Source organism: Pituophis catenifer, unplaced genomic scaffold (assembly GCF_029215685.1).
Source record: "Pituophis catenifer annectens isolate HBS135680 unplaced genomic scaffold, rPitCat1.0.hap2 SCAF_2, whole genome shotgun sequence".
NCBI lineage: Eukaryota > Metazoa > Chordata > Lepidosauria > Squamata > Colubridae > Pituophis > Pituophis catenifer.
Genome location: NW_027256882.1, coordinates 57,369,320 through 57,380,929, shown reverse-complemented (window position 1 = coordinate 57,380,929; position 11,610 = coordinate 57,369,320). Strand labels below are relative to the sequence as shown.

At 37.4% G+C, this 11,610-nt stretch overlaps 1 protein-coding gene across 1 annotated transcript in view; it reads left to right on the top strand.

Moving 5' to 3' along the window:
* The first annotated feature begins 928 nt into the window (after nucleotides 1-928).
* SHQ1 (SHQ1, H/ACA ribonucleoprotein assembly factor) overlaps nucleotides 929-11,610 on the top strand; it is an 85,868-nt gene continuing 75,186 nt past the window's right edge. The window contains exons 1-4 of the mRNA XM_070933560.1: nucleotides 929-1,071; nucleotides 3,115-3,176; nucleotides 3,932-4,054; nucleotides 5,686-5,837. Of these exons, the coding sequence (XP_070789661.1) occupies nucleotides 929-1,071; nucleotides 3,115-3,176; nucleotides 3,932-4,054; nucleotides 5,686-5,837 (480 nt within the window). The remainder of the gene's footprint in view (nucleotides 1,072-3,114; nucleotides 3,177-3,931; nucleotides 4,055-5,685; nucleotides 5,838-11,610) is intronic.

Here is an 11,610-nt window from a genome sequence, read left to right as displayed (position 1 = left end):
AAGTCATTGTAATTTCAAACGTTCACAAACAAATAGTTGTAAGTTGAGGACTACCTTTATATGAGCTTTTAAAGCTTCTATTTATTTATTTATTTTCCACTATTACATATGTCTAGATGTATTTTGGGTTTATATTATCACTGTTTTGCTTCTGTGTGTGTTTTCTTTGCTAAATATTAAAAATAATAGAAACAGGAAAAATGCAGCTGGCATACGGTGTTGAGATTCCTGCAAATAAAGATGGCATTTTCCTTGTAGCATGACAGTTTCTTTGTTTCTAAAATTAAAATAATTTAGAAAGATATGAATTGTCAAGAAGGATCAGACACCAGACATTTTGCAAATGGCAAGATGCATTGACATTCTCAGGCATTATGCTGGAGACCTGAGCTTTTGACCAGTAGCAATGCTGAGACTGCAGAACGAAGGAACCGTAACACTAACAGCAACAACAACAACAACAAAATTTAATCTTTTTCAGGATTCTTTTGAGTAGAACAGCTTGCAAACACTGCTGCCTGCTGAATAAAAAAATCTGGATCCATTATAATAGGTACTTCCCAAATTTGGAGATTTCCAAAAAGTAAAAATAAATGTAGACTTTTATGCAGCTAACTTGATTTGGTTGTTCTGAATAAGGATTATTCAGGAACTTATCATACCTCCCTTAACTGAAGAACAATGGAGTATAAAATTAAGTATATTGTTTAAGTAATGTAGTACAAGTAAATATAGGGATGTTTTTAATCTCACAAATATGTTTTCTTTGATTATAATGAATAACTTTCAGTTAACTGGAAATACTTTATTAGAAATCTTCAGTCATTTTCAGGTGTTCAAATGCTATTGATACACACGTCCCAAGAATAATTTGTTTGTTTTGGGGACTATTTTATAGGTGGTGGTATTGATTTTTCTGATACTCATCATGATAACTCCGGTATTTGAACTGAGTCAAGATCCAGATTTTCTCACAATAATTATCAAAGTACCTTATGCACGAGTTTCAGAATTTGACGTCTATTTTGAAGGGAATTCATTTCGTTTTTATGCAAAACCTTACTTTCTCAGGTAAGCAATGTTCGTTTTCATCTATGCCCATCTAATCTCTGAATTTAGATTTGTATATTTAGTTTAATAAATTATTTTTGTGAGTATTACTGCTATTTTTACAGAAGTGCACAGCTGAAGAGCATAGATGGTTAACTGCTATCAGACAAAGTTGCTATGAATTTTGGCTTTATGCTGGGCAATTAAACATGGTTTGTTCCCATCACAGTATCTCATATGCAAATTAGAAATGGTTTAATCAGCATACAGAAAAACGTTACATTTCTTTATCTCCTGCATAGGAGAGAAAATGGAATTATTTTGGATACTATGTGACATAACTTTGAATTGAAACAATGTTTAGTTGCTATAGGTAACTATATGGAGAAATTTCTTTGCCTACACACACACACAGGAACATGTACACATGCAAGAGCAAATGTGTAAGTCTGGTACAATTAAGCAGAGACCCTGCTACTTAGTCCTATCCTAGGCTTTGAAGTTGGTTTGGTGATTTGGGGCCAGTCATTTTCTCACAGCCCTAAACTGGGAAGTTGAAAAATATTTATCTACCAATCCACACTGGATTTATAATTATGGTACATCGCAGTCAGCCAGATGTTTAATTTGGATTTGGCATTTTTAGCCACCTACCGAGTCATTCCCAAGAAACTGGGATAGGCAGATGATGATGTTTAATATATGTTAAATGATATTGTTGCAGGATGTAAGCTATTCCAAGCAAAGCTGCCTTTTGCAATTGACTGATGGTGGTTTGTCAGTGCTGATGTTGTAAAAGTGGTTCTCCAGATGTTTTGGAATTGTACCCAAAGCACTTATTACTACTGTTGCTGTCTTTGCTTTCTTTTGCCATAGTTGTTCTATATCAGGGATGTCAAACTGGTGGCCCGCAGACTGGATAAGTCATACGCAGGCCACACCCACCCCAGCTCTGTGAAGGGAAAAAATGTTACGATACATCACGTGATGGCAATGTGACTTGGCGAGTTTGACACCCATGTTCCATGTCTATGCTTAAGCAGGGAGTTGGACTAGAAGACCTCCAAGGTCCCTTCCAACTCTGTTATTCTATTCTATTCTATTCTATTCTATTCTATTCTATTCTATTCTATTCTATTCTATTCTATTCTATTCTATTCTATTCTATTCACAAGTCTTTATATTATGATTTTCTCCATTTCTTTCCCTCCTATTCTGCTATAACCCATTCTGCTCCTATTCTGCCACTATCCAGACTTTTTGGTCTTATCAACAATTGTTAAGTCTGGGGTGTTATATTGCAGGTGCCTGTCTATTTGAAGTCTAAAATCCCAGCGCACTTTAGTTTATAATTATTATTTTAAAATACATGCACACAAAAACTCAAACACAGATTCAGACATTGTAACAATAAGATACTTAACATTTATGTATATGTTGAAACACAATATTTAACACTCCATTTCTATAATTCTTGTTGTCTTAAAGAGATGTTGTGTATTGCAGTAGAAACTCAGTGGATTATTTGGGGGAAGGGAAATAATGTGCATTAAAACCAAATGTACAATAAATTCATATTTATATAATAGTTGCTTTTTATGTCATTGGATGATGTTTTAAATTCGGTAGTACTATTAAGCATGCATAAATGTTATCTGGAACTGAATGGGGTGCCGTGAATCTCTGGGCATTTAAATTTATAAATAAGCTTTCTTCCTGAATTGAGTAGATCAAAATACAGAGAAAGCAAACAAAGAAAGAAATTGAACAGCAGCTGAAGTCTGACAGAACTTCAGCATGTTCCATTCATAACTCTACCAAGGACATGGTGATTACTCTGACATTCCTGATAAAAGTAATACTAGTAATTGTCTATTCACAAATCATATTCTCTTTTCTGCTTGCCATCTCTATATAAAACTTACTATTTAGACTTGTTTTACCATACATTGTAGAGTCTGTGTAATTTGATTTTTCAAATTGTTGCATCTGAACACTGCTAGCTCATTTTTCTTATACTAATAATAGATATTAAATAAAATGCTTCTTTTTTTCCTTTCACAGATTGACACTTCCTGGAAGAGTTGTAGAAGATGGAAGAGAGAAAGCATCCTATGATGATTCAGGTTTGCTTTGCAAATATTTTCATATATAGATATATTGCAGCAGCATATATTTACTTCCAATTTCACCAATAATTCATGTTATCTTGGCTTCTGGCAGGTCCTTGATTTAAAATGCCGTTCTGCAGAGAGATAAACAACACATTTAAAATGATTTATGGCCACTAGACAGAGCATAAGGAAGATTCCCATGTTACAAATATCTTTTCACCAAAATAACATCATACCTTATTCAGAAAGAAACTTGAATTGCTGGTGCACCCATTTTTGCTTCTTTTTTCTGAACATGGGTAAATAATAAGTGAAAGGAAAGAGGATTTCCTGATCTTTCCCTTTACAGAAGGAAGGAAAGCCAAGCTGAGCCAAGTAGGATGAAGGTTTTCTTTGTTGTACCAAATAAAAAAAAAAAAAAGCTAATGTATATTATGTAAATGGAAGTCTACGTTTACAGTTGGGTTTTTTCATTATCTTACACATCCTACAGTTATTTTACCTTATTAGAATTTGCCCTGAGGGATTCCTCAGACCTCTGGTGCAAGTTTTGAAGGGATGTGTGGTAATGTAAGAAGTAATCCAATCCCATCTCCCCCGCCCCCATGCAAACCTCTACAGAAAATGGAAAAAGCAGAGGAGACACTATGAATACATCCTTGTGTTCCTGAATGAAAGGCATAATATATATTTAAGAAATAGATAAATAAGAAAATGAAGCATTTTGGGGAAAAAAGCCTTTGGTTGATACATCCTTTTATTTCCAGGGATATTTACAATTCACCTTCCCAAAGAGACTCCTGGAGAGAAATTTGATGGCTTAGATATGTTGACAGCTTTGTTAGCACCAAAGAAATCCCGATCAGCTAAACCTTTAGTGGAAGAGATGGGTTTGTATGATTTTATTTTTTAAAAAATGGTTTGCGGGCTCTTGTTTCTCTGTGTAACATACATTGGAGGTTAAGACATTTTGTAAGTTAACTTTTAATGATTTGAATAAAACAGTAATGCAGCTTCTAGATGAAAAACCTATTGGAAGATTTTGCCTTCTAGCATATTAAGAAATGGTTTATTCTCATGTTTTACTGAATATAGTGACAAATTCTATTATGGATTGGATGTTAAGTAAAATAAACCAGATTCATGCTTCATTGTCTGTCCTACCTCTTCTCCATGATTTCTTGGAGTCATATATCCCATTTCTGCCTAGAGATATTAAGAGCTGAGTTTAATCTTTTAAATCTGCTTTACTACTGAATTGTGATCCTTTTCTGTGGCTATCTCTACATTTCTGGTTACTGAATATCCTCCATTAGTGAAATAAATTCAGGCTATCATTTTGCTCTTTTTTAGAAACAAGAAGAACTAAAACTAAAACAGTAAAACTTATCCTTAGGTATAGTTTTCCACCAAACTGGTAGAGAATTGTGAAAGGCTACTGTTCCACTTCCACTAAGTCATGGTTTGATTTCACCATCATTTGTTAAGTAAATCACATCAATTGACACATGACATTATTTTAAACCCAAGTAAACTACATTAGTGGTTTAGAAATTCTTTTAAAAATATTTAAATATAATATTCACCCAACTCCATTGTAAACTAGGCAATATAGAAAACTAGGAAGAACATAAAAATACCTAAAACCACTGAATCACACAGGTACCCTAGGCTAAAAGACAGCCTAAAGGTCAGCCATAAGGAGATTTAAAAGCCAGGCAGTCAAGCTAGTCTCCAAAGCACCTGAGGGCAGGACAAGAAGCAATGGATGGAAACTAATCAAGGAGACAAGCAACCTATAACTAAGGAGAAATTTCCTGACAGTTAGAACAATTAATCAGTGGAAGAACTTGCCTCCAGAAATTGTGAATGCTCCAACACTGGAAGTTTTTAAGAAGAGATTGGACAACAATTTGTCTGAAAGGGTATAAGGTTTCCTGCCTGAGCAGGGGGTTAGATTAGAAGACCACCAAGGTCCCTTCCAACTCTGTTATTCCCTCACAAATATGTTAGGCAGCCAATCTTTTAGAAAGGGTGAGGATGGGGTAAATCGGGGGATTGAGGAAAACCTGCCCTCAGAACAGGCCTAAGGTAAATTTCTTCATTAAACTAGACTTTAAGACAAGGTCCTTATAGTTTCACATATATAATTTTTATTCTGTAATTTAAAAGTTATTGAGCAGAGAAATATTAGCCAGATCTTACAATCTGGTAACTCTGAGCTTTTTAATCATGTATTTTTGAATTACTATGTAGTATTTTTATGTTGACTAGGTGGTTTCTTTTATTTTTTAATTCTATTTATTTTGGCAGTGGGTGAAATCTTGATTCTGAGCCTATGTGTTTGTGGTTAATCTAAAAATCAGCGTAAATCATATGAGCCTGATTCTTTCAGAATGTTTTAAGAGAATTGTTCATTAAGTAAAAATATTTTTAGGTGGAATTTCATACAATACATTCTAAATGATACAAAAGTTTGATATTGATGTAATAGTAGCTTTTTATGGCAATGCTTGTTCAGATGCTCCTGATGAGAAGAACATGGAGGAAGAGGAGGAATTTGACTGGGAAATAGAACAAACCCTTCAGAAAGATAACTTGGAGGATTCCTTATTTCCATCTGGTTCCTATGGATTTGGAAGTCAGAAATCAGGAGTTTTTAGACGCCTCCAGGTAAGTGGGAGCATTAAATAAATACAGATATTTAGTATTCAGAAATATATTTTTCACATCACAGAACAATGAAATCTGAAAAAGTCCTGAGTAATATAAATATAAAATATAGCAATGCAATAGCACTTAGACTTATATATCGCTCCACAGTTCTTTACAGCACTCTCTGAGCAGTTTACAGAATCAGTATATTGCCCCCAAACAATCTGGGTCCTCATTTTACCGATCTCTGAAGAATGGAAGGTTGAGTCCACCTTGAGCCTTATCAGGATCAAACTCCAGCCAGTGGGCAGAGTTAGCCTGCAATATTGCATTCTAACCATGGCGCCACCACTATGGCCATATTCTTGAAATTAGACGGCAATTGCTGTGTAAGTTAAGATGTCTAAATGGTTGTTTAAATCTTTTCAATTTTTTTTTTAATGGTGTTAGAAGTCAATAGGAAATATAAATTGACTCATGTGTAATGTGATGGAATGTGTTTACAAAGGGGAGGTGGTATAATGGACAATAGCAAAGCAGCAGTTTTCCAGAAAAGAGGGAAGAGCACATTCCAAGGAGGGGGTGAGACAAGAGATAACAGTCCAGAGTGGGATAGGAGACAGAGAAAGTAGTTTAGGATAGCCACTTCCTAGAATCCCCTGGCGTATATATCTCCCGTGGTGAGAGTACTATAGGTTTAGTCTGGCAAGCTTTTGTTTATATGGTATGAGCAAAACTGAACTTTAGCTGGATTGTTTGATGTTGATCTCGGGCTGGGCCTGATAATAAACATTTTATAATCTTTGAATCTTAAATTGAAGAGAGAGAAAGTTGAACGTCACTGAATAAATAAGCATTAATTCCATAACGGTTTAGGAAGAATGTTGGTGATCTATATTATATAATTGCCTGACAGTGATAAACAAATTATCTTATTGTTTTCAATCAGCCTACTGCAAGCATGATTGATGTCAGTAGATCTGTAGTTTGGATCCAACCAGCTAATTGTAAAATTGAGAATTTTATGAAGTCTGCTAATATATTTATGATGAAAAATTATAATTACAGAAAAATTACTTGAGGCATGTGAATATGCAATACAGGTAGTCCTTGCTTAGCATCCATTTGTTCAATAACCAGTGAAAGTTAAGATGGCACTGAATGAATGGTCCTTGAAGTGGCAGTGATTGCAGTGCCCCTGTGGTTAAGTAATCAAAATTCAGGCACTTGATGTCCCACCTGCTTTTCCAACTGCAGCATGTGCTTCAAGTCCCTGCCATCTGCCTATCACCCCCCACCTCTGCCCTTTGGACTATCCTGTCCTCTGCCACCGCCTAGTCCGTCTCCCTCCCCTACAGCTGACCTTCACTGTTTTCTTCCCCACTGCTGATGAGGTATACCTGCCTGCCTGGGGTAGTTACTGGCTCTTTGTGAGTGCATTCCGGCTGACAGGACAGAGATGGGGGAAGGAGATAGGCAGATGGTGGGAAAGTGATACCCACAATTTAGATCACAGGGGAAAAATATTCAGTAACCAGAACTATATGGATAGCAGCAAAAAAGGATCACAACTTAGTAGTAAAGGAGTTTTAAAAGATTCCAACACAGCTCTTAATAACTCTACTGTAGAAGTGGGAAATGTGCGGCCCCAAGAAATAATGGAGTATTTCTTGAATGAAGTAGAAGTGCAACCCCAAGAAATAATGGAGACCAGGTAGGGCAGAAAATGAAGCATTATTTTACTTAACATCCAATCCATAATAGAATTTCTCACTTTATCCAATAAAACAGGAGAATAAACCACTTCTTAATATGCAAAAAGCAGGGGTCCCCAACCCTTGGTCTGTGGACCAGCACTGGGCTGCAGCATGCCAGAAACTGAGCCACACAAACAAGCGAAGCTCGGGATGCAGGCAGCATGCGAAACTACGACCCCTCTGGTCCATGGAAAACCCTCCATGGAACCAGTCCCTGGTGCCCAAAAGGCTGGGGCCATTGTGCTAAAAGGCATCTTCCAATAGGTCAGGGGTCAGCAACCTTAAACACTCAAAGGGCCACTTGGACCCGTTTCCTACAGAAAAAAAACACACCAGGAGCCACAAAACCTGGGTAGGTGTGGCCAACTCGATTTCACTCACTCTCACCCAGTCATATGTCCCCCCCCAACCATGCCTACCCAGCCACAAAACCATTCTCTATGTCTCTCTCCCCCTCTTTCTGTATGTTTGTGTCTGTCCCTCTCCCTGTCTTTCCTTCTCTCTCCCTGTGTCTCTCTCCTTCTGTATCTCTCTCTCCCTCTCTTCCCCTCTCACCTCCTCTATGTATCACTCTGTATGTGTCTCTCTATGTCTCTCTGTGTATCACTCTGTGTGTGTGTGTGTGTGTGTGTGTGTGTGTGTGTGTGTGTGTGTCTCCCCCCCCTCCCTTCACACCTCCCCCCATCTCATAACTCCCTGGCCTGGAGCAAAGCGCAGCGAAGGTGTGGACGGGGTGGGAGGCCGCTCGCTTAAGGAGGGTCTTAACAGGACATGGCTTCTCTCCTGCACTAATGCTTTGGCCATCGCCTTGCTGTGTCCTCACCCATCCCTGGCAGCTCTTTGGCTGAACGCAGAGAGAGAGAGAACACGCATGTGTCTTTCCTGAGGGAGTAACTTTAACTCTGTTAAGGCAATTGAAAAATTCATGTGGATGTGTAATAGTTGCATATTAGGAAGTCATGTGAATTAGCAAAGCAATATGTTACTCTCTCTTATACAACATAAATAGTAATTACCTTGGGAATTTGTATTGCCATTTCAAAGTGAGGAGTTTCCATTCCTGTCCCATCACTGGTTGGCCCCGGCCCTCTTATTTCTTTTTTGGATTCCAGCCCAAAGGAAGCGAAGGCTGCCTTAGGTGCAAATGTGGCGCAAAGGAAGGTACAGGGCAGCTTCGCTCCTGCACTCTCCGGTGACCCCCCTCCCCCTCTCAGGATGCCCGGGCCGGCTGTGGCTGAGCTGGGAGCGTGCACACGCATGGGGAGACCCTTCTTAAGTGAGCCGCTGCCCGCCCCTCGCGTGTCTTTCCTGAGCTTTGGCGCTCGCTTGAGGAGGGTCTCCCTGCATGTGTGCATGCTCCTGGCTCAGTCACAGCGGCCAGGGGGTTATGAGAGGAGGCGGGGGGAGGAGAGTGCAGGAGCGAAGCTGCCCTGTACCTGCCTTCACGCCACATTTGTACGTAAGGCAGCTTTCGCTTCCTGCCGCTTCGGGCTGGAGTCCAAAAAAGAAATGAGGGGCAGGGCCAACCAGTGATGGGACAGGGAGCCGCGGTGGAGGGCCCAAAGAGCCGCGTGTGGCTCTGGAGCTGCGGGTTGCCGACCCCTGCAATAGGTTTACCAGCAAGAAGCAGCATTACTATTTTATTCAAATAATTAAAAGCTCTTCACCTCCAGTGCATGTTAATAGAGCACAAGAGTCTGTAAATTATTTTTTAAAAAATAAATCATATAGACCCATCTCTTCTGCTAAAGGTGGGAGCAAGTGCAGCAGAGCAGGAAAAGTGTGAAGTCCTGGCCTAATGGTGAGTCTGGGCCTAAAGACTGTAATTGTGGCTACTAGAATTGTCATCACTATACAGTCCAGGACATGATGTTTCTCTTAACCGCATCACTTCACAACAGAAATTCTGGTCTTAATTGGGGACATTCAGAGATGACTACGGGCATATGTATATTGACATCTATATTTGTAAAGATTACTTTGCACTTATGGGAAACTTTATGCACTCATTATTTGTTTGGACTTTCTAGAGAAGCGTACAAAGTCCTGTGACAATGTTCACTTGCTTCATAAGCTTTAAAAAATTCCTTTTTATAATTTGCCATTTTGTGGCATTTTGTGGTCTAAAGTAGCTTCCCTTTAATAGAAAACCATATGAGGAAAAAGAGATGCTTCACTCTATATCATGCAGTTTATATGAAAAAGTGTAAGCTGTAAACCTTAAACATATTGCTTGAGGATGGCAGACTTTCTACTGCTTTGTTTTTAAGAAAGACATTTCTGTATAACTGAAGAGAAAAAGCCAAAGTGGACACATTTTTGAAAAAGATAAAACATAGAAAGGAAAACTTTAGTGATAAATAAACCATTTTTCTTTAACCATTATGACATCCCCTATATCCATACATCTTTATGTTTAGACATGTGCTTTAATACATTCTCTTAAATAACGTGAAGATAAGGGTAAGTTTAAAGTGGCCACATTTATAGATGTATTCTTCAAAGCCTTGAGAAGGCCTTTTTTCAACACAGCAGCAAACTGAAAAAGGAAATGACAAAGAATGAGTCCCAGAGGAAATGATACAAGTAGCACATGGACAGGAAAACACAGGCTTATGAGGAGAAATTAAATTATTTTCTTTTTATCAAAAAGCAAATGTTATATGGTTGTGTGAATGTGAATCCTTATCGTAAAGCATTATAGCTTCCAAGGGGCACTGTTGCCCACTTTTCAGTTAGTTATGCATTGATGTTAGCCAAATATCAGTACACTGAGAACTGAACAGTCACTAAAGTTAAAGAAAATTATTAACTGTTAAACAAAAGATAACTAATCAATTCCCTGATTTTTTTTTTTTAATTTTATCTTCTCTTTGGGAGTTTTTCCTTTTATACTATAGAAGTGTAACAAAATAATTTCTTCTGTAGTCAATAATTGTGGCTTTGTTTATAATTACATATACCTGTCGGTCTACAAGAGTTTATTGTGCTGCAAAATTGCAGCAATAATTGTGGCAATTTCTTTTTTAGATTTTTTTTAATTGTGACTATGCTTTTTATAAATATGTAAAGAACTCTAGACAAGGGGAGCATTAACAGCGTTTGATAAATGGTGTATGGCCACATCATTTTAAACCAAAATAATCTTTTCAGTATTATACCAAGCTTCTATAATAAACACAATAGGCTATTTAATAAATAGAGAGAGAGATTTGAAATCTGAACCTGATGAGTCAGCTTTTCTGGCACAACGATCCTTTTAAATCCATTTAGCATGCCATTAAGAATTGACTATAATTCATAGATGATATTATGTGCCTTTAGAATTACATTATATTAATTACAGACTTTTTAGATTGTGCTGGAGGGATTGTAATCAGATTTGTACGCATTGCCATTATTCATAGCAGTGCTAATTTTAGATGCTTACTTGGGTCAAACGTTTTTGAGGAGATTGTAAACAAAATTAATGGGTGATTTCTAGCCGTTAGCGTAGGTTTATTTCCTATAAACAGTGATGCAAGCGTTTTTTTTTAACTGTCAGATTTTTTGAGGAGATTGTAAACAAAAATAATGGATGATTTCTAGCAGTTAGGGTAGGTTTATTTCCTATAAACAGTGATGCAAGCTTTTTTTTAACTGTCAGATTTATCTGGATGAAATGGCAGAAAACTACACATCTATGGCTATATAGTTGTGTTGTTAACAGTGTGGAAGGATGTGGTTGCAATTGCTTAGCCTGACAAAAGGGTGCCACCTTCTGGGGAGACAATTTAAAGATTTGCAAGGGTGATTTTGGTTCACTGATTTTAAAATGTGGGAAACTGCACAGAAAACTCAGCACAGTAGCAAAATATCTTGAAGAATCTGTGAAGTAATTTTTTTTCAGATTTGTTCTCCTTTTGACCATATTAACAGTTTCTAAAAATTACTTTTTACCTGCACAAATTTGTTTGGTGCTAAAATATAAACAATATATCTTAAAACATTTGTATTCATCAATGTTATCAAAATATTCATATATGTTCTAAAAT